The sequence below is a fragment of the Rhinatrema bivittatum genome, chromosome 9, assembly GCF_901001135.1.
Source record: "Rhinatrema bivittatum chromosome 9, aRhiBiv1.1, whole genome shotgun sequence".
Classification (NCBI taxonomy): domain Eukaryota; kingdom Metazoa; phylum Chordata; class Amphibia; order Gymnophiona; family Rhinatrematidae; genus Rhinatrema; species Rhinatrema bivittatum.
Window position 1 is genome coordinate 157,852,449 of NC_042623.1, and position 23,188 is coordinate 157,875,636.

The window sequence follows — 23,188 nt, forward strand, 5'->3', positions numbered from 1 at the left end:
TGGACAGTTGGCTACCCTAATTTCCAGAGTAGATAACTGCATTTTCTTTTCTGGAAGCTTCTAGAAACACGCTGTTTACTTTGTTTAAGTAGTATGGAAAAAGAAGTTTTTTCGAGGGGGGGGGGAGAGGTGAAAGGAGCTTGAAAGACAAACCCTGCTATCATTGATATATGTATGGAGTGGAGGAGTATTCTAGTAGTTAGAGCAAACCAGGGTTCAAATTCCACTGCCACTCCTTGTGACCTTAGGAAAGACACTTTACCTTCCGTTGCCTCAGGTACAAACTTACGGGCCGATACAGTAAAACTCGTGGTAGAGCGGGCGAGTGCCCGCTCTCCCGTCGCGCACACAGGCCACTCTCCTGTGCGTGCGATTCAGTAAATATATTTATTTAAATTAGGCCTGGCGGTAAAAGGAGGCACTAGGGACACTAGCGCGTCCCTAGCGCCTCTTTTCGGATAGGAGCGGTGGCTGTCAGCGGGTTTGACAGCCGGCGCTCAATTTTGCTGGCATTGGTTCTTGAGCCCGCTGACAGCCACGGGTTCGGAAACCGGATGCCGGCAAAATTGGGCGTCCGGTTTTCAACCCGCGAGCTGCGGGCCTATTTCAAATTTTTTTTTTTTACGTTTTTTTAACTTTCGGGACCTCTGACTTAATTTCGCCATGATACTTAGTTGGAGGGTGCACAGAAAAGCAGTTTTTACTGCTTTTCTGTGCACTTTCCCGGTGCCGGCAGAAATTAGCGCCTACCCAAAGGTAGGCGCTAATTTCTGAAAGCAAAATGTGCAGCCAAGCTGCACATTTTGCTTTCTGAATCGCGCGGGAATACCTAATAGGGTCACCAACATGCATTTGCATGTTGCGGGTGCTATTAGGTTCGGAGGGGGGGGGGGGGGGTGGACGTGCATTTTGGACATGCTATTACCCCTTACTGAATAAGGGTAAAGCTAGCACGTCCAAAACGCGCGTCCAATCACGGGTTAACAGTGCGCTCCACCAGAGCGCGCTGTACTATATCGGCCTGTTAGATTGTGAGCCCTCTGTGAATAGGAAAATACCCACAGAATAAGAATGAAATACCCTTTGGTGACAAAAAGCAGAATATAAATCGTATAAAAATAAATAAGTAAAATATGGTTGTAAAGTGGCAGGATTTATTTGTAAAGGGGCACTCCTTTTAGCTTTAGAAAAGAGGCCCTGCCTTTCACAAGCATGTGGTATGTGGCTTCAGCCGCTCTAAATGCCCTCAGTGTGATAAAGATCTCATCAGACCCTACCTATTGATGGTTAGAAAAGTGGTAGATGTGGCAAGTAGGAGCATCACTCCCCATTGGGAAGGGTTAAGTTCTATTATAAAAGCCCCTACTTTCTCTTGAGTAGGAGAGTCATTGAGGGTAGGTTGTTGAGAGATGTGAGGTGTAGGAATCTAAACTTTAGAGTCCTAAGGAATGTGTAGAGCCCTTACCCATTGCGGAGCTCCACAGGTCCTGTCTCCCACTGAGTGGGGTTCCAGAGTGATTTAAGAGGAGGAGTAAAAATTAAGGGTAGAAGGGGCTTGGAGTCCAGAAGAGAGGGAGAGAGAGCTTGGAAGAGTGTGATGACCAGGGTACTGGAAGGTGCCAGGAGAAGGGGTAATCTGTCTGGGATACTTCACCAGAGGAGAGGTTGTTTCAGCTAAAAGCATCCCAAGACTCAGGAGACAGTGAGAGGAACAGAAAAGGACACTGGAGGAACAGGTTACATCTGCCAAACAGATACTGGGAGAGCCCAGGGTGGAGGACGATATCTTCCCCAATCAGGTGACCTGTTCGAAGAAGAGGTGCAAAGAGAATGTGATGTTTTTATTGTGCTGTGGAATTTTGTTTCAGTATTGGGTCACCATCCTAAGTATGCTGATTTTTGGACTTGTATTTTTCCATCTGTTTTTTATTTTTTTTGAGAAAAGCCACTACTTATCCCTGAGCATTAACATGGGATCTATCTATCTATCTATCTATCTATCTATCTATCATCATTTTTTTTTAACATGCTTTTCCACCAAGATAGTACAAAATGTGTGACAGAGAAGCTGAAATTACAGGAACTGATACGAACAGAACAAAAGCTGATCTACAACGAATGGGGTTTATAGTAGGAACAAGTAACAAACAGTAAACAAGTAACAGTAAACAATAACCGTGGGTTGCAATGTATAAAATTTAGGGAAGCACTTTATAGTGTACAGTTTAAGATCTGAAAGCAGTGCAGGGTGGTCAAGTTTGACACAGCTTGTGGGAATTATATGGATTCTGATGGTGGGTAGGGGAGAAAAGATCTCTTTAGGAGCTTAGGTGGGTGGTTGCAAGCCATAGACTTTTATAAACACCCAGGTTTTCAGGGCTTTCCTGAATGTGAGTAGATCAGGGGCATGTCTGATTTCACATGGGTGGGGCTGAACTTGTAAAAGTTCTTTTCTTTGTGGTTGTTTCAGAACTGTAGAGGTTGGCACAACTAGTTGTGTTTGGGGACTTAAAACAGAGGGTGAATGGGGGGGGGGGGGGGGGATACAATTGTACAGGTAGGTAAATGCTAGGCCTTTGAGGTCCTTGAATGTGAGGACCAAGGTTTTGAACACTGTCCGGTAATGTGTAGGGAGCCAAAGTAAGGATCTGAGGAGTGGGGGAATGGTTATGTTTTCTGGCCTTTAGTATAGTTCGAGCTGAGTCCAATCTATAGAGTGTTGCAGTATGGGAGATAACACAGTCTGTATCGCTGTTGTAAATGCATGGTTATCGAAGAAAGGACAAAGGTGATGCAGTTGGAGTAGCTGGAAGAAGGCAGCTTTGGTTACCATCTGAATTTGGACGTTAGTGGAGAGTTTGGAGTCCAGGAAGAAACACAGGCTTTTAACCTGGTGAAAGAATGGAAGGGAAGTCCCATCAAGGGTCACCTTTGAGTGGATGGAAGTGTATTCCTTTTTTTCCCAAACCAAAGGACTTCTGTTTTTTGGGGGATTCAATTTCAGTTTATTGTTAAACAACAAGTTAGAGACTTTCTTGAGGCCAGTGTTGAATTCAGAGATAGCTTGATTGGGATTGAGGCCCAGGGGGCATAATAGTTGGATGTTCTTCGCATATGTCAGGTAGAGAATGTTGGCTTCCTTGAGTAATTTACAGAGCTGGGTCATATATATGTTAAAGAGGGTAGGGGAGAGGATGGAGCCCTGAGCAACTCCATACAGAAGAGAGCAGGGGTGTGAGGATACTTGACTCAGAGATGGTCTAGGTGTAAAGAGCACAATACTTCAGTCCCGTCTATCAAATCAGTATAACACCAGGGGAACTGGAAACAAACAAAATTTCACAAAAGCTCTCCAATTACAGAAAAATTAAATGGTGTAAACACCAATATAATAAATGTTTTGTAAGGTGCCGCATCAGCAAGCCTGTCGGAGTGTTCTATAGAAACTATTAGAACCGCCCGGACTGTTAATCATTTGTGGCTTAGATGGCAACTCCTTGTTGTATAATATTCATTAATTCATTGATAGTTTGCAACTTTCATTGATAATGATTTTTGTGTGACTAACTGGTGTGCAGAAGAATACTTAGCATGATAGGTATCAATATAGGCAGAATATAAGAATTTCAAATAAATACATAAATAACCCCTAGAGACAAAATCCTAAGGGCCTTGAAAGCTTATTTTTCGCTCTTCTGAGGGATTGCCAGAATGGTCATGGGGTCTTGCGTGGTCCCTGCCTTCCAAAGCTCAAGAGTTGACCAGGATGGTGGTTACATATTTTAGAGAATAGAGTTTCCCTGCCAGCACACTGTTTGAGAGTTTATTACATGCCACAAACTGGAAACTGGGTGGGATTTTTGATCTCTTTAGGGAGAGAACACCTACAACTTGCAATGGGCTCACAGACCCTCAGTCAAATTTTAAATACAGTTATCTGCTTAGAGTCAAATTTTGAAAGCTGGTGAGGTAGCAGTATAAAAAGGGCCCAGTTGTGTGATCAAGTAATATTTAATAAAATAATTCTGTGTTACTCACTTTGGATATTTTGTTTGTAAACCACTGGAACATGAGTAATACAGGGGGGCGGAGAAAGCCCTGAACCATTAGGAGGCAGTTTTCCTGTCACACTCCTTCAAGTAGTGAGATCCTCTTGGTCTTTCCTTGTTAAAGGTTTTGCTGCACCACAATTCTAGGAGTGGATTTTCTGGATTTTAGGAAGAAGGTGAAATCTAATATTTTTAAAAATAATTTTTATTCTCTAGCACATGTAAGAAAATCTTTTTATTTTACTCAAGCATTTGGAAGAAGTTAATTGATTAAGCGCTAGGGATGTGCATTAGATATGGTGGGCCTGATATTCAAAGCACGTTCAGTGCTATTTAAGCAGATAACTGGGACTTATGCTGCTAAGTAGTGGCCACTAGTGATGTGAATTCGTTTTTCCCGAATTAGGCAATTTCAATGAAATTTCAATGAAATCAGAAAATTCCCTGAACCGCGGGAAATATGAAATTTCCCGCGGGGGGCCCCCGAAACGAAGCCCGAGATGATAGGGTTTAAGAAAGCACATCGCTAGTGGCCACTGAATATGTGCCTACATGCTGTGGCTGCTGCTTAGCCATATAAGTCCCTTATATGACTAAATGTTACACATACAAAAAGTAGGTGTGCACTAGGCAGATCGGGGGCGGAGCGAGTTAGCTGTATAACTTACTCAGCTAACTACCGATATTCAGAGTTAGCCGCATATGTGTAAGTTTAGACGCCCCATAGATCAGGTTTAAACTTAGCAGGGAAGACTTATCCGGTTAAGTGCGTATATATACACGTATATTCAGCAGCTTCATCGTGCCGCTGAATATACATCGTAACCTAGCCGGATATGTTCTAACTGGCTACGTTTCTTACAAGGGCAGCTTTGAATATCTACCCCCGGAACCTTACAAACTGATTTTACATCAGTTCAGAATTTATTTATTTATTTAAACATTCTTATACTCTGCCCTCATCCAACATTATTGTCCGAGAAAAATGTAGAATAAATATACACTGCAAACCCTTTGTTTAGTTTTAGGATCTATTTTCTGTCTCTCCTCACAGTGTCTACTGCTGTTGCTTAGTCCTTCTGTCGTGCCTGAGCTCACTCTTCCAAATCTGATGGAGATTTTCTTTGTCTCTTGGCCCAGGTGATTAATTCCAGTGGTCCATTTCCTATAGGGAGAGTTTATTGCCACTGACTTTAACTGCCGCAACAAATACTCTAAAGGAATTGCTTGGTTTTTTAGAAAGGTGTTTATTATAAAGGGGAAGCATTCAGTACCAGACTTTGGGAGGGGCAGTATTCAAAGGAATTTTGAGGGGGTTGAGAAACCACCCTTCAATAATTCCCCCAAAGTCTGTGTGCTGCTGACAGAGCGTTTAGCTTTTCTGGTGCAGAATATGGATGCTGTTATGGGGGTGGAGCTAGGGCAGACTGATGGGAGTACGCACAGCTCCTTCTTCCTCCTTATTTTCCCTTCATACTTTGCACTGCATGGTAGGCGGGGGAAACGCTTCCCTGTGGTACCTGCTGCCAGGCAGTTTTTGAAAAGGAAACTCCGCAAGGATCTTCCTTTCAAAATTCACCTGCAGTGCCTTGGGCCTACAAGCTAACTGCCCGAATCACTAAAGGCTTTTCTTCCATTCTGTGTCTATTGGAAAATAACTTGATGAATCAGGCCCTAAATGGGGTACCCAAAAATTCTCCTCCCCAAGAAACAGAGAGCTTTCAGAGGACAATGCTTGAATGCATTCACTTGGATAAATAGGTATTTACCTTAATAAAATGGTCTGGCTAAAATGTTGTGCAGTTTCCATATTGAAGCTACTTTCACCACAGGAAAAAGAGTTGTTCCAGGGGGCATGTTTAGGTCAGGTGAGAAAAACAGCACTTGTACATTCAATTTTCAAATGTATGCCTGCTATTTTCCTATCCATTTCACTGCCTGCAAAATTAGCTGGTGCCAAGTACAATGGCATTTTTAGCATACTTACTTGCGCTTTCCAATTTGCAAAAAGAAATAGTGTGGGTCATTTCCCTTTGAAAATGTACACAGCATACACACATTAAAATCACCTGTAGAGTTTGCAACTAGGCAGGCTATTTGTAAATTGCCTTCTGGAAGTAAACTCTACCCACTAAGTATTGTACAATATGTCAAAAATTCACAAGCCAAGAAGTAATTTGCTCCTTACACTAAAGAATGCTAGTTTTAAGCTGCAACATTTGAAATTCTTTAAATTGCTTATTTCTTCTGCATTCCTTGAAACAGTCATGCTCAAAACATAATAAATGGCCTCACATAGGGGCAGATTTTTAAAAAGTTCGCAAGCGCGTACTTTTGTTTGCGCACCCGGCGCAAACAAGAGTGTGCCGGATTTTAATAGATATGCACATATCTTTTAAAATCCGGGGTAGGCGCGTGGAAAATCGGCAGCCTGCGCGCGCTGAGCCGCGCAGCCTGCTTCCATTCCCTCCGAGGCCGCTCCGAAATCGGAGCGGCCTCGGAGGGAACTTTCTTTCCGGCACCCCCCACCTTCTCTTTCTTTCCCCTAACTAACCCGCCCCCCGGCCCTAACTAATTCCCCCCCTACCTTTATTGCAAAAGTTACGCCTGCCCGAGGCAGGCGTAACTTGCGCGTGCCGGGCCGGCTGCCGGCGCGCCATGTTCCAGACCGGGGGCTGGTCGGGAGGCCACGGCCACTCCCCAGGAATACCCCTGGGCCGAAACCAAGGCCGCGGCCCTGCCCCCGGAACACCCTCAATGACGCACCGGCCGCGACACGCCCCCCCCCTCCCAGGAAAGCCCTGGGACTTATGCGCATCCCGGGGCTTTGCGTGCGCTGGCAGCCTATGCGACATAGGCTCGGCACTCGCAGGGGGAGCTTGGGGCAGGTTTTCGGAGGGGGGTACGCGCAAATCGTATGCACGTACCCTTTTGAAAATCTGCCCCATACAGTATACTACATATGATTGGTCCATGTAGACTATGGTGTTGAAATGACATCATACAGAATATGAACCCATCAGACACCATGCTATATGAGGTCATGTGATAGTATTCCAAATATAGCATCCTCCAGTGGGCAGAATTGCTTCTTACAGCATTTCAGTTATAACAACTGAAAAATTAAATTTTTACATTGATATATGGTGGTTCTCAACCCTATTCAGTTCTGAAATATTACACAATATGTTTATTTTCTTTAGATGCAGGAAAACTAGATATTAAACAATGCCTGGAAGTTACCGTGGTTTGGGTTTCTTCTTTCCTTTGTATGAACAGCACAGGAAGGCTCCGCCAAGAATGGCAAGAAGGGATCCAGCCCATCCTAAGTACAGAGCAGATCCAAGCTCATATCTGCAATTTAATATAGATTAGTTATTAATTAGTGCAATCAGCAAATGTTAAAATGTAGAATGCTATAAAAAAAAGGAATGCACTGTTTTATGCCTATATATATATATATATATATATATATATATATATATTTATATATATATATATAGATATATATATATATATATATACATATATATATATATATATATATATATATATATATATACATATGTATATGTATATATATATACATATACATATGTATATATATATATATATATATATACATATGTATATATATATATATATATATATATATATATATATGTATGTATATATATATACATATACTAGTTCTAATGCCTTCAGTGGAGTTTGTAAATAACCTAACAAACGCGTGGCTGCGTGTGATGTCAGGCAAGAAAAAACACATGGTTGGGAGACAAAAGGCAGAGAAAGCACAGGAAGGGTTTTCTAAGATTAGAAGTTGTTGTCCAGGAAAATTCACGAAAGGAGTTCAGCAAAAGAATTATGAGGAACAAAGAGGCTAACGACTGAAGTATTCAGCAGCAAGCAAAAATGCCATTTATTGACTGGGAACAGATACACTGGGAGATCTGAAGACTCTTTTATGATGTGAGAGAGGTCCCGAGAAGCAAAACCAAACAGGGGAATTATTAAACCTTTTCTTTTTCTGAGATAATGTTGAGAGTTGGGAATAACATTGGTAATATGTGTGTGAGAGAACCTGAGCAGGCCACCCCAAGTCATGGCTGAAGCACACAAACTCCAGGGGAATCCTGAAGCACTAAAGCCAGCACTTTGGGGCAGAGATTGAATGTCTGCACCAGAACAGTTGCTGAATTGTGACAGAATTTGGGAAGTGGAACTTGTTGGAGTAGTTACAGGAAAAGGACCTACAAAGAATAATTTGTTTTGTATGAATTACTGCAAGCGGAGATAGTGGCACTCTCAGAGGCACTGAGATTGCTTCCTTTCACTCAGTGTGAAATATTCTTGTGCATAATACAAACTGCTGTGCTTTGAAAGAATAGGGAGACAGGTAACGTCTGGAAAACAGAGCAAAAGGATCAAGAGAGTTGAGAAATCCCGCATCAAGAGACCTGCTTCACAGTATCTGCACCTGATTGCAGAGTTGGATGATAGCAGCTGGTGACTACTTTCAACTGGGCTCCATCCAAATGTAATTGTGAGCTCACAAATGTTGCATGTCCATTTACATGAGACCAGAAATTCTGATCAGCACTGTATTTGGTAAATCACACTAACATATTTGATGGGAACTGAGTTGCTATAAGTATGTTTTCCAGACCCCAGTCTTGTGTTTATAACATAGTAACATAATGAGATGGGCATTATATTCCCTTGGTGAATACAAGAAGACAGGCTGTAAGGAAAACCTGGGAAGGAGATCCAGTATATAAAAGAACGAAGAATAGAAGGTGGACTCCAACTCCCAGAAAGCACAGGGGTTCTGGAAGGGGAGGGACTTCCCAGGTTTTACCCTATTGAAAGGACAAGATAGCCTGGATGTGGTGGGAGAAGGGTGAGAGCAGAGGAGAGAGAGTGGGGGCAGAAACAGAAAGGAGTCCTATTAGAACCAGATGAAGAGGCAGAGGAGATGAAGGTGGAGGTGTTGAGCAGCCCTGAGGATGAGCTGGAGCCAATGGACTTGGGAGATGTGTGGTGGAGACCCCTCCAGAAGAGGATACACTCATGGAGACTGCAGTTCAGGAGATTTAAGTGGACACTACTGTGGGGTGGATGTAGTTGCAGCCATAGTGAAAGGAGAAGCACAAACCCCCAGCTGCAGACTACGGTGGAAGGTGGAAATAGGGAGCACAACTGCTCTTCTGCAATCTTGTGGCACCACTCCTGTTTCCAGGAATCTATTGAACAGGCTGGTTAAGCCAAACTCTCCTTCCTCCCCACCCCCCCACCCCCCCCCCAAAAAAAACCAAACAAACAAGCCCTTGGCCAACAAACCCTTCCCCCCACCGCTCCTTCATCCCAGAAAAAAATTGAAAAATATGTGGGGCCATACTGCCTCAATCCCCCCTCCCCTCAAAAGTATTAAAAATTGTGGCCCATAGAGCACTGATGCTTCCCTCCCTCCCCACAAGCATTTATAATTTAAAGAATGGTTTCAGACTCTCTTCTCTCCTTACCTTATCCTTCTGCCACCACCATTCCTATTCTCACACTCTAGAACCTGCCACACCTTCCCCCCCAAGCCCCTGAGGCTGCACCAGGAGCCCGTAACATCTCTACCACACTCTCAGCATTATCCTCTCTCTCCATGGTGTGGTAGCTCTGAGATTATCATGGCCATGCCACTTTTCCTTATTGCGGGTGTTATTTATGTGAAAGTTTGATGAACCTAGGCCTTAGATTGTAAGCCCTCTGCGGATAGGGAAATACCTACAGTACCTGAAAAGCGGAATGTAAATCAAATAAATAAGCATGGCTGATTCCCAGTACAGATGGGTTATCAAGCTGAGCTCTGCCCTCCCAGAACGACCTGCTCAGACAGGAAAGGAAGAGGACTACTGCAAGACAAGTCCAGCAATATCACACTCTCTAAAACAATAAATAAGAATGCCGTGGTCTAAAGTGCCCAAACCTGAGGAGATATTCAAGAGCATAGCCTTGACCAGAGTCAAGTTCCTTCCTGATGGTGTCTACAGCAGATAATTAAAGAGGATCTGTATTTAAGGTCTTCCTAAAACCAAACTGATACTTGTCTAAGACCTTATTAGCATTAATAAGTGTATCAAGCTGGCACAAAGCTACAGATTCAGTAATCTTAGGAAACAATGGACAAGGAGGAAAATGGCCTGTCATTGGCATCAAGTCCAGTTTTTTTTGTTTTTTTTTTAAATAAAGGTCGGATTAAGGCTTGCTTAAATCTCTTAGGAGCAGTACAGCTAGTAAAAGACAGATTTACAATGTCTTTGAGGAAAGAGGTGATGATATCTTTCAGCAATTTTAAAATCACAACGCTACAGGGATTAAAAGTACAAAACGCAGGATTCAGAGAAGAAAATTACCTGGAAAACCTCAGCTATGAAAACTTCCTCAGTTTGAGAGAAGTGTTCAACAATGCCATGTGGAGGGACTAAGAACCATGGCGTAACATTCAAAAACAAATCAAAAACTTTTGATACCTTTGAGGAGAAAAAAATTCCATAAAAGTATCACAGGAGGGACTGGGAAGTGTGTGTATCAGAACAGGAAGCTAAACTCTTCAGCAGTCTGAACATTTCTTCAAATTCCTTCCAGCACCATTAATGAGGAAACCATAAAAGATTTTGTTAGCATTATCAACAAAAGATTTATAAAGCTATAACTGCTTTTTATAGCTCAGAAGATCTTCTGCTGGCCAACTACGATACCATTGACATTCAAGTTTATGGAGAATCTGCCTCTTTTCTTTTGCAAGATCTAAACTCAAACTTTCCTTAGCAAGTCAATACTCCTAAATCCAGAGCATTCACTAGCAGATGCAGCTTCTGATATCCTCAGGACTTCATCTAGATTGGACCTGAAGTGCTGCCCAGGTAGAATTTACAGCCCCTGATGACTTTCTAGTGACTTCTAGAGCTGAATCATTAAACGTTTCAGGCATTTATGCTGATCCAAGCAGGTGTTTATGCAGTGTAGACTGGCAATCATTATGGAGTTTGCTCTGCACTTTTACAATACAAAAATGGTCATGATAGAGCTATAGTTTAACTTGATGGGACTGTGCATTTTAATGAGGGATTAATTATTCAAATGTAGGGCCCCATTAGGATCTCTTCTAAGATGTGGCCTTGCAAAAAGGCTATGCTTTGAAAGGAGAGAGGAGCATACTGTACATCTATACCATAACACCCCCATATGAGGCTGCCACAATGGTTGACCCCTAGAGACCCCTAGAGGATTTGTGGATTGGTTGGAAGGAGAGGAATGTGCTTTTTAGTTCCTTTTTTTCCCTGGAATCTCCTAGGCCCCAGGCAGTAGGACAAGGAATTTTTGAGATATGAGAGACTTTCCCAACTATATTTGAGGTTAGAGAAAATGTTGTCCCTGCTTGAAATTTCAGTTAAAAGGACATTTTCCACCCTTTGTCCAGGACTTTGTTTTATTTTCCTAGCCGGTCCTCTTAGCCCAAGAGGAACAATGCTAGCATGGAAGCAGTTTTGGAAAAAGTGGGATACTTAACATTAGTGGCAGAGAAAAGGACAAGAGAGTCTGGGCCACCCATCTGGTACAATCAGAGTACAAAAAGGAGAGGAGAATTGGAGAATTCAATATCCAGCAAATGGACCCAAAATAATTTGGGTTGGTGTTTAAATTGGGAAGACAACCTCACCATTTACAGTAACCCAGGTAGGCTTCCAAATTCTAATACAGAATAAGGAGAGGTCCCTGAAGATTGGTTTAAGGAATCCAAGAACCACAGATTCACTGAGTTATCTATTTGATTAGTGTTGTGAATATCATTTGGAAGATATTTGTTCAGCGTGACATATTTTATGCTTACACCAAATCATCAGTAAAGTTGTCTTGAAACACCAGCTTTTTTTTTTTCCAGTGTGGTTATTGGCACTTATTAGAGAAGCAGAAAGTTCACAGTCATGGTCCAGGTGGTTATTCTCCCCTGCTACAGAGAATGCTGTAGGACCCGGGCTGGAGAGATTTAGTGCATTGGAAAGGCCATTTAGCTCCATGTATTGTCTATGTATTCTGTGGACTCCTTTGCAGGACCCCAGTCTGGGGGTTACACAAATGAGGTATTCTGTAAAGTCCCAAAATGTTGTGTACGTGTATTTTAGCACAACCACACACATGGGTGCTTTTATGCACAATATTTTGCTCTATCTTAGGGGCTTGCATTAGAAGGGGAGGCCGCTTCCTCCACTCAGCTGCCTAAGGGAAACAATGATTGAGCTAGCTTTAAAAGGGAGGAGGTAAAAATGTAAAATTCCAGGTAGGCCACGTGGCTTACATTTAGGGACAAAATCTTCTCTAACCTCAAATACAACTGGGGAAGTCTCTTATATCTCACAAATTCCTTGTCCTACATTTAGATACAGCAGATGTTTTTGTTTTTTTACTATATTATGGGGGAAATCTTTAAAGGGATTCTACACAGGTAAACCCTTATTTACCCATGGAGAAGGGCCCTTTGAAACTGCTCTCCCCAATCTGTGGGGGGAAAGCACCCGTGCTGTTAACAGCATGGATATGTTTCCCTGTGAGGAAAAGAGGTGGTGATGGGACAAGGTGGGGCCAGCCTTGCAAGGTATTCCCAGGGTGTTTAGTTTTAATTCCCTGGTCATACTTTCTTCTGGCAGAAGAAAGTAGCCGCAGAACCTGCAGGTTCTGCGGCTACTTTTGTACTTTAGCCCTCACCGGGGAAGTGATGTTTAAGGAAAAACTCTGTGGAAAGTTTCTCTGTATAAATCAGCTTGCAGGATTGATACATGGGCCAGCAAGCTCTGGGAGGATGCTGAAAATTGGCATCTATAAAATGTAGTTTTGTTATTCCTTAACGTATGTGACATATCTTCTCCTGTCTTAACGCATTCTGGTGTATAATGGCAGGGGCCGGAATGCACTGGGACAAGTCTTGGAAAATAGGACGGATAGGATTCCACATTTCATAATGCTGCTAAGCTGGCGAGCCAACCGAAAATGAATGCATTTTACTTACTTTATTCCAACGTACAAAGGATCAAAAAACTGAGCAGTTATAATGGCAGCATACCAAGAAATGGCCACCATGGAACACAGACCTGCAGACAAGAGCATAATGCCACTTCAGTGTTAAGGTTTATGTTTTCTTAGCTTATTAAAATCACAGGAACCACTAAAATAGAGAGAACTGTGCACCAAGTTGAACCAACCCACCAAGCTGTAAGAAACACACACACACACACATACATAGACACAACAAGCTATTTCTCTTTGAAATTAAGCTGCAATGATGTACATACAAATGGTGTGCACACTTTGCACCTGCTCCTTCTGCAGGCAGCCTATCATAGGTACAACAGAGCATGTGTATATGAAAATCAAATGTATACATAGTTTTCTTTCCCTAGACTAAACATGCCACCCAGCCCACCCCAGAAATACCCCTTTTTAACTTGACTAAAAGTCTGTGAACTGTAAAAGCCTGTAATCATTTTTTGCTCCTGTGAGGGGGACAATTTTCAACTAGGGGGACAATTGTCCTCATAATCAAGCTTTTAAGAATATGGAATATTCCATCAGCCAGACAACAATGACATCCAGCAGTAGACTCACACTCACTCCTGAAGCAACAATTCAAATATTTAATCCGTTTTTCTTTTTTTTTTTTTGCATAATTTACTATTGTTGTGCTCAATAGTCTGATGGGAGATCCCATGTTCATGGGGACCGCCAGTTAAATGCAATTTTTTAGCAGCAAGCTGAGCCTCAAGAAGCCACATTCAAAAGCTTCCATGTTTTAACCTAGCAGATTGTATTAAATTAATATTTTTTTCAGTTTATGTAAAATTATAATTAAAGTACTTTGTGCTACCACTAGCACCACACATTAAAATAGATTTTTAAAACATGATGTAAAGTCAGGCCAGATAACTACAGGGGAATCTAAGATGGCTGCATATTGCCTTTGTGGCTCCGAAGGCTCCTCTCCCATGGTATAATATTACCTCATTTCATTTTTTCCTCTTTGGTTCTTCTGGATGGGGAAGAGAAACGGAAAGGCCCGTGTCTATTCTGACGCGTCAGCAGTATCAACGCCTACAGGCCCGATGGATAAACATCTCCTTCAGTCTCAGGAGAATCCGATTTTCTCCGTTGAGCAGTTGGGTAGAATTCTGAATGAAGGCTCACCTGTGTCCACCCCAGACTTTGAAACTTCATTGACTCCAGAGCTGTGCCATGTTCCCTTTCGACCAGGGGTCCTGAGATTTGCGGCAAGGAAATGGTTTCTTCTAGGCCACACTTGGATGATCATACTTAGATGCCTGGAATGGCATCAACGTTTTACCGGATGCAGGAGTGGGGGAGAGGGAGAGGTCCTTAGGACCTAGTGTGGTGGCTTTTCTTTCTTCTGAGGATGTTGTTTCCATAGAGTTTTCTATTGGTCTGGCTCAACTATCGAATGGGATTCAGACCACTGAGGTAATGCATTTTGAATTACCTAAACCCCCTGTGATTACCTTGGATGCGATTTGGGATGCTATCTTGAACCTTTTCTCACAATTGACTCATATTGTAAATCAGCAACATCTTTTATCTATAGATTTACAAACAACTCAGCAACAGTTTTCTATATTATCTCAAAACGTGGAAACTCAGGAAGCTAAAATTTCTGTTGTTCAAAACTCTATTGGGACTGTTACTAAGGGTCATCTTTTTCTACAAAATAAGATTGCAAATTTGCAAAATGTTCATCATAATATCAGAATGATACATTTTCCTAAGAAGCAATTGCTTTCTTCTATTGAAATATTGAGACAATATTTCTTTGAGATCTTGAAGATCCCAGAGAATTTAATTCCATCAGTCTCAAGAGCTTATTACCTGCTGCCTAGTTTGAAACCTTCTAATCTGATTGCTATCTTGGAAAATTCTTCAGAAGAAGGGGTTGCACCTGCTACCCTGATAGTTACATTGGCCTTGGACTCAGACAGAGACTATATATTGAAACTTTTTTTTCGTATTAGAAAGGTTTCTTTCCATGGTTTAATTTTTGTATATTTCCTGATATCTCTAAAGTGATTCAAGTAAAGATGAAGAAATTCTTGATGATGAAACCTGCTGTTTCTAGTTTTGCTGTGTGTAGTTAAATTCAGGGGGTTTAAATATGTATTTTTGATCCTTCTCAGTTGCTTGTATTTCTTAAGGAGAAATAGTCCCATATTAATGCTTCTTCACTTTTGGACCTGGGAGCTATTTCTTCCCCAGCTGCGGAAGGCACTAATTAGGGTTTTTGAATGGTTCTATTCAATGTCTCTGATGTTTTTTTCCTTTTACAAGATAGTTTTCCTTGATATATGATTGGATTCCTCACTTTTTGAGGACTGATATGAAAGCAGAGATATTAATTTCCTTATAGATTATAATAATATTTTTGTTTGTATTATTACATCTTCTATTGTCATTCTCAACAAGTGATTGCTTGGCTGTATAAATTGAATTTCAATAATAATAATTATTTAAAAAAGTCAGGCCTGCATTTTATATTTCTTTTCCCTCCTGCTTTTTGATGAATAAGACCAGTGATGTATTCAACATAAAGTTGGTGGAAACAAGGGAGAACCCAATGATAAGATGTGCATTTATTCTTGTGGAATGCCATTTGTTGTGTGAAAAGATCTTAAACAAACTCTTCTCCAAGCAGAAAGAAAATAAACATCCATGCTATCCTTTGTTAATTGCACTTATTGGACAGGACTGCCTTGTTTATTTTTGTTTTATCTTCCCTTTTAAAAGCTGTTGCTTATAGTTTGATTGTTAAATCTGACTGTATTGTCAATAGCTTTACCTATTAGAATTATTTTACTTTTTCCTTTAGCTGCTGGTTATAACTTGGCTGTAGAATCTGTTTTTGTTTCAAATAAGAAATATATAAAGGCTGCTTTTTTATTTTAAGAGAGTTTTTGCTTGGTAAATCTATTGTTTGGGGATCAAAGATTGAATTTACGTTGCCTCTATAGGGAGGAGCCTTTGAACTGAAGATACTAGATAATCTGAACTGTTAAAAGCCCTTCAACCTATTCTTCTACCTACCCACCCCATTGCTTGCTCTTCTAATATACTCTTTTTAGGGAACATAATTGCTGTAAATCTGTGAAATAAGTACTTGGTATATCTAATTATGTTAAAGTTGTTCCATATCAAAACAATTAACAAATGCTATTATTTAATTTAATGACTGCAGTGCCTTAGTCCTAATGCAAACCACCTGGAAACTTAGAGCTTGGCCAATTTATTTACAACTCTCTTCAGTGAAAAAGAGTTCTCTCAAACTGAAGCAGAATTAGCTTCAATTAAAAAGGCTAAACAGAGATTAGCAACAATCAAAGAAACCTCCACCACAACATTTAGAAAATTTGTTCCCACTCCCAAAGAAGATTCAGAAATGAACAGATAAGTGGGCTCTATTAGGACAAGACCTGTGACCTAGAGACTGCCACGCTCCACAATTTCAGCCACCAAAGTGCATTACATTCTGGTACTGTAGGTTATTTTCCTGTCTCCAGAAGGTTCCCAATCTGTATCTAAGGCAATGGAGGGTGAAAGTGGCTTGCCCAGGGTCACAAGGAGCAGCAGTGGGATTTGAACTCTGGCTTGAAGCTCGTTGCCTAAACCACTAGACTAGTCTTCCATTCTGAATAAATGTATTATAGTGGGCATTGGTAGGACAAGATCTTTGACACAAAGATACATGCTGTATCAATTGATACCAGTATGAAATGTCTGTTCTGTATGGGAAAATGAAGGTACTCTAGCAATTGAAACTGAAGTGGTATCTAAAAGGAAGGAAGATACCCAATTCACACAGCAATTTCATAGCATAATCAAGTCATAAAAGAAAGCTACTTGTGCTTGGAGACTCGGTAACTAAAGGCACTAGTTTGGGAATTAATTTTGGGGCAAACACAATAGTTGAATACCTTCTAAGGTCCTCAGCTTGTAGAAATGCAAACTGGATAGTCAATGCAATTAATGAAGAAGGTAAAGGACTCCTAAATGACTATTGTCATCTGTTTGGGGACCTTTGACCCTGTTAGAAACAGAAATCAAATAGTTCAGAGAGATTTCCAGAATCTGTGAAAGCAGATCGGGTATATAGTAGAGACTACTGTTTATGGAAAGGATAAGAAAAGGCTAAGTCTTATAGACAACTTCAATACATGACTCAAAACCTGGTGAAAGGAAGAGGGTTTGGATACCTTGGGGAATGGGGCCATGTATGGAACAGTAGAAGGCTGTTTTACAGGTGATCTACACTTTTCCATGGCAGGAAAATGATTCCTAAGTGAGAAATTTAGATCATGTGTCACTAGGCATTTAAACTAAAGGATGGGTGTGGCAGAAAGAAGTTGGAATGTCATTCCTGACAAATAGAGGAAGTATAGATATACATTCGTTTTTTGCCGAATTGGAAAATTTCAACGAAATTGTCCAATTTGGCATGTTTAGGGGAGCCTAAAAAAATGATCAGGATTTTCCCATTTTTTTCACGAAAAATCATTTTTTGGGTTAGTGTGCGCTAACAAAAACTAACAAAATCTAATAGTTTTTGTTAGCGTGCCCTAACCCAAAAAATTATTTTTCGCGAAAAAAAACCCCGAACCGCCAAAAAACAACATTTCCCACAGCGGCCGAAAAACGAAGAACAAAACGAACACAAAAAATGATTCACATCTCTAACAGGAAGTGGATAGAGAAATTAAGAAAAATCAGCTCAGTAGTCCAGTTTTAAACAAAAGGACAGAAAAAGTATCCAGAAAGAGAAGGAAGTTGACTGAGAAAAGTTGGAAAACTATAAGCACAAATGCTATTCATTGTGGGGTAGATTTTCAGAGCCCTGCTCGCCTAAATCCGCCCAAAACCGGGCGGATTTAGGCGAGCAGGGCCCTGCGCGCCGGGAAGCCTATTTTACATAGGCCTCCCGGCGCGCACAGAGCCCCGGGACTCGCGTAAGTCCCGGGGTTCTCGGAGGGGGGCGTGTCGGGGGCGGGCCCGGTCGTCGCGGCGTTCCGGGGGCGTGTCGGCAGCGTTTTGGGGGCGGGTACGGGGCGTGGCTACGGCCCGGGGGCGTGGCCGCGCCCTCCGTACCCGCCCCCAGGTCGCGGCCCGGCGCGCAGCAGGCCCGCTGGCGCGCGGGGATTTACGTCTCCCTCCGGGAGGCGTAAATCCCCCGACAAAGGTAAAGGGGGGGTGTAGACAGGGCCGGGCGGGTGGGTTAGGTAGGGGAAGGGAGGGGAAGGTGAGGGGAGGGCAAAGGAAAGTTCCCTCCAAGGCCGCTCCGATTTCGGAGCGGCCTTGGAGGGAACGGGGGGAGGCAGCGCGGCTCGGCGCGCGCAGGCTATACAAAATCGATAGCCTTGCGCGCGCCGATCCAGGATTTTAGTGGATACGCGCGGCTCCGCGCGTATCTACTAAAATCCAGCGTACTTTTGCTTGAGTCTGATGCGCAAGCAAAAGTAGGCTGATCGCGCTTCTTTTAAAATCTACCCCTGTGTAATTATAGCATGGGATATTTTTCCCTATATGCATCACCTTGCACTTATCCACATTAAATTTCATCTGCCATTTGGATGCCCAATTTTCCAGTCTCACAAGGTCTTCCTGCAATTTATCACAATCTGCTTGTGATTTAACTACTCTGAACAATTTTACATCTTTGGCCCAACTTCCTAAACCCTCTATGAAGGACTGTGTTATACAAAACAGAGACACAACTGGGTCTTGAAACTAGTCACAAATGGAATTTCCTAGACAGATCCCAATGCTTCATTAATTGCAAATTCTGATTTAACTATAAGCTGTTCTATTGCCTCTGTTCATTTAAATTTAGTGTAATCCATCTTGAGAACAACTTTGGGAAAAGGCAGAATATCAAATGTTCATTAATAACTAAATCAAATATGGTCAACTCCAGATACCTCCCCATATTTATTCACAAAAAATCTTCACCTTCTATACTGCACTGCGCTTGTGTGCTTTTGCAACTCAAAGGCATTATTCTGCAGTTTTTAGCATTAAATCTTAGCTGTCAGACTCTAGATCATGTCTTAAGGTTCATTAGAATCCTCCTCATGTTTTCAAGGGTGTCTCCTGTGGAAGATTTTCATTTCATCTACAAAAAGACAAACCTTTCTCAAAAGCCTTTCCACAATATCACAATCAAAAAGTTAACTGGAGTGGAGTTCTACAGGCAATATGTACAGTATGTTGTAATAAAGGGACATACATTACTCAGTTTAGCCCTTTGCTCCTTTTACTGAAAAAAAATAATGTTAATTTGGCATTCAAAATTTAACTAGGAGGCGGTTTCTCTGATTCTCCTCTCTGTTCCACGCTTTTCAATGCTTGCCTGCCCAGTAGGGAAACTTTTTACTGGTGGCTTCAGCAGTCTTTGATTGCTGAGTTTCAATCTACAGCACTTTTACAGACTATTTTTGACACTCTTCAGATGCAAATATCCATATATTCACATTTTTGAAAAACTGAAATATCTTCAAATACTTAGAATCATCAAATATGTATAAATAAAATAGTAACCAGTCTAAGTAAATTTGGATTTTAAAATATAAATCAATCCAAATTACCCCTGGATCATCACTCTGGTTCAAAGCTCCCCACCCCTTCACCACCAGCTCTCTCATACAAACCCTCCATCACCACCTCTGCCCCACCCCCACTATCTCTGGCTCTCTTCATGCCCATCACACACTCTGGCTTTGTTTCACACATTTCCTCCTCTCGTGATCCAGTCAGATGGACTGAATCAAATCACGGTGAACCTAGAAGATGTGGTAGGCCTTATTGACAAACTGAAGAGTAGTAAATCACCTGGACCAGATGGTATACACCCCAGAGTTCTGAAGGAACTAAAAAATGAAATTTCAGACCTATTAGTAAAAATTTGTAACTTATCATTAAAATCATCCATTGTACCTGAAGACTGGAGGATAGCAAATATAACCCCAATATTTAAAAAGGGCTCCAGGGGTGATCCGGGAAACTACAGACCGGTTAGCCTGACTTCAGTGCCAGGAAAAATAGTGGAAAGTGTTCTAAACATCAAATTCACAGAACATATAGAAAGACATGGTTTAATGGAACAAAGTCAGCATGGCTTTACCCAGGGAAAGTCTTGCCTCACAAATCTGCTTCACTTTTTTGAAGGAGTTAATAAACATGTGGATAAAGGTGAACCGGTAGATATAGTATACTTGGATTTTCAGAAGGCGTTTGACAAAGTTCCTCACGAGAGGCTTCTAGGAAAAGTAAAAAGTCATGGTATAGGTGGCGATGTCCTTTCATGGATTGCAAACTGGCTAAAAGACAGGAAACAGAGAGTAGGATTAAATGGGCAATTTTCTCAGTGGAAGGGAGTGGACAGTGGAGTGCCTCAGGGATCTGTATTGGGACCCTTACTTTTCAATATATTTATAAATGATCTGGAAAGAAATACGACGAGTGAGATAATCAAATTTGCAGGTAAGAGGAAGTGATATTGCTTCTGTACAAATCTTTGGTGAGACCTCATTTGAAGTACTGTGTTCATTTGTGGAAACCACACCTTTTAAAATGATATAAACCAAATAGAGTTGGCTCAGAGGGCAGCTACTAAAATGGTTCATGACAAAGCATATGGGGACAAACTTAAAGATATAAAGATGTATATTCTGAAGGAAAGGAAATAAATTGGAGATATGATGTATATGTAAATACCTTCAAGTAATAAAGGAAGCAGGCCTCTTTCAATGGAAAGAAGGCTTTGGAATGAGGATGAAAGGAGGTAGACTCAAGAGAAATACAAGAAAATATGTCTTTATAGAAAGAGTTGTGAATGCATGGGACAGCCTCCCTGTAGAAGTCGTGAAGACAAGGACCGTCTCTGAATTCAAGAGAGTATGGGACAAGCACAGAGGATCTATAAGGGTGAGGAAAGGACTATAAAGCTGTGCAGGAGATGTGGGTGGGCCATCTTTATCTGTCGTAATGTTCTATGTTTCCATGAAATATTTTATTAGAATTATTTGGTGGTTTTTCAATTTCTTACCTGCCACAATGAAGTTTAATCCACCTGCTAGCGCAATCTTTGCTTTTTTCCTTTCATCATTGCTACCTACTTTGGTGCACTTTAAACCAAACAAGGATATGACAGTTGCAAAAAGACCCAGAACAATAGCAATGATCATCAGAGCCCGGCAGGCCTGGATGTAAGCTGCATTTGAAAAGGAAAGATCACAGGTCAGTATCAGGCAAAAGAAACACTGGACAGATCTTTATTATGGAAGCTTTTAGTTTTGCAGTGGGACGCACTTATAGAGGTGACCTTGGCTGTCCATTATATAAAGGATGTATCCTTACTGTCATGAGTGAGGGGATGAGACTATATTAACTGGTCCCCTCATAATAAACTGTAAACCCTATATACAATGTAAAATATACTGAACATTTTGTCAATGCCATATATGAATGGCATTTTGGTTAAAAAGATGTTAAATTAACAACTAACGTGAATGTTTTGGTTTGACTGCAAAGGTAGTCACTTTGTCATTGACCACTTTAAAAGCAGTTGACATAATCCCATATGATTGGCCATAAATGAGGTGTTTCAATAACAGTTCTTAAACTTCTAAAAACGAATACAAAAAGGTATACAGTTCCTCTTACAAGGTCATTTAATAGTTGTTCAAATAAGTTTTAATCATCTACAAATTCAACAGAATTCAAACAACACACAGATCAACCTCTTTCATCTGTGCAATTACAGTGCAAATAAAACTAAACATAGGGGCTGGCCCAGTGGCTGTGATGTGCAGTGGCATGCAAAGATTCCTGGTTTGAGCCCCAAAGTGAGTCTTTCGCTGCCTGGATTGGCTGAGGCCAAGGATGTTGCAGGGAGAGTCAGGAGTGATGGTCATCACTCAAGGGTGATACCTATTGGCTAGATTCAGCATTCTACAAGGAGTTCTGGAGCATCACCCCCAGCTGAGGATCATCACTGCCATGATCAGATTAGCCATGTTGGGAGAAGGTAAAATAGGGGGAAAATCCCCAGGTAGCTGAAAATTAAGGGGCATGGCACCAGGATCCCAACCCTGGGTCAGATTGAGCTGAATGCCCAACAGAACAGGAGAAAACTGCTAGGTCAAAATAAACAAACAATGAGTAAACATCAACTGGAATGGTGTACATCTGATTCATTGCCTGAATCCAGCATACCTTGGAGTGATTCTGCATCAAGAACACCAGAGGAAAAAAGACAACCAAAAAATCACATTTCAAAACAACATCAGTGATAAACTTGTAAACCCAAGATGGAGAATGCATTCAGCTAGAATCAGAACCTCTGTACTTGCCCTGTGTTATTATAGTGCCCAGTATACTTTCCTGGTATGGGAATGTTCTGTCCATGCAATGAAAATCAACCCAGTGTTATTACATGGTGCCTTAAGCCAACACTTCATTAGTAATGTGCAGGCATTACATTTTCGGTTTGATTTTGTTTTTGTTTGTTTCAGAGTAGGGGGTTGAGGTGGTAGTTCCTTTCTTTTTGGTTCATATAATGCTTTTGTTTGTTTTTTTACAGTTTGATTCATTTCCCAAAGTATAAAAAAAATTTAAAAACATCCTCCCCCCCCAAAAAAAAAAATAAAAATCAAAAGGCCTCCCAGAATCCTTCCAAGACATCCCTGGGACCCAGGCCTAATCATCTGGGCCTCCCCAAAGCCAACTGAGGCCTCCTTGGGCCTCTCCGAGCCCCCTCCTGGTGTACAAATTAAGGTCGGGTACCAGGCCGACCCAGTTGGGCTGAGCAGAGCTCAACCAGCGCCTCCCCATGTATGCCCCTCCGCCACCCTACGAAAAATGTCTGGGGCCGGGGACCTTCCCAGTTTCCACTTACTCTCTTGATGCTATCCCCAACTTTTGGCAAGTCAAAGGGCAGGATCGAAGCCCACTTGCTCCTGCCCTACCTTCTGTAGCTTTGAAAGTTTAGTTTAGTTTATAAAAATGATGCTGGCAGGCCAGAAATCGGCACTGAATTAGTG

At 41.6% G+C, this 23,188-nt stretch overlaps 1 protein-coding gene across 1 annotated transcript in view; it reads right to left on the minus strand.

Moving 5' to 3' along the window:
• Window positions 1-23,188, minus strand: part of LOC115099498 (claudin-10-like) — a 52,766-nt gene that overhangs the window by 2,249 nt on the left and 27,329 nt on the right. Inside the window, exons 2-4 of the mRNA XM_029617171.1 lie at window positions 21,193-21,357; window positions 13,108-13,189; window positions 7,293-7,403 (exon numbers count right to left, since the gene is read on the minus strand). Coding sequence (XP_029473031.1) covers window positions 7,293-7,403; window positions 13,108-13,189; window positions 21,193-21,357 — 358 coding nt within the window. The remainder of the gene's footprint in view (window positions 1-7,292; window positions 7,404-13,107; window positions 13,190-21,192; window positions 21,358-23,188) is intronic.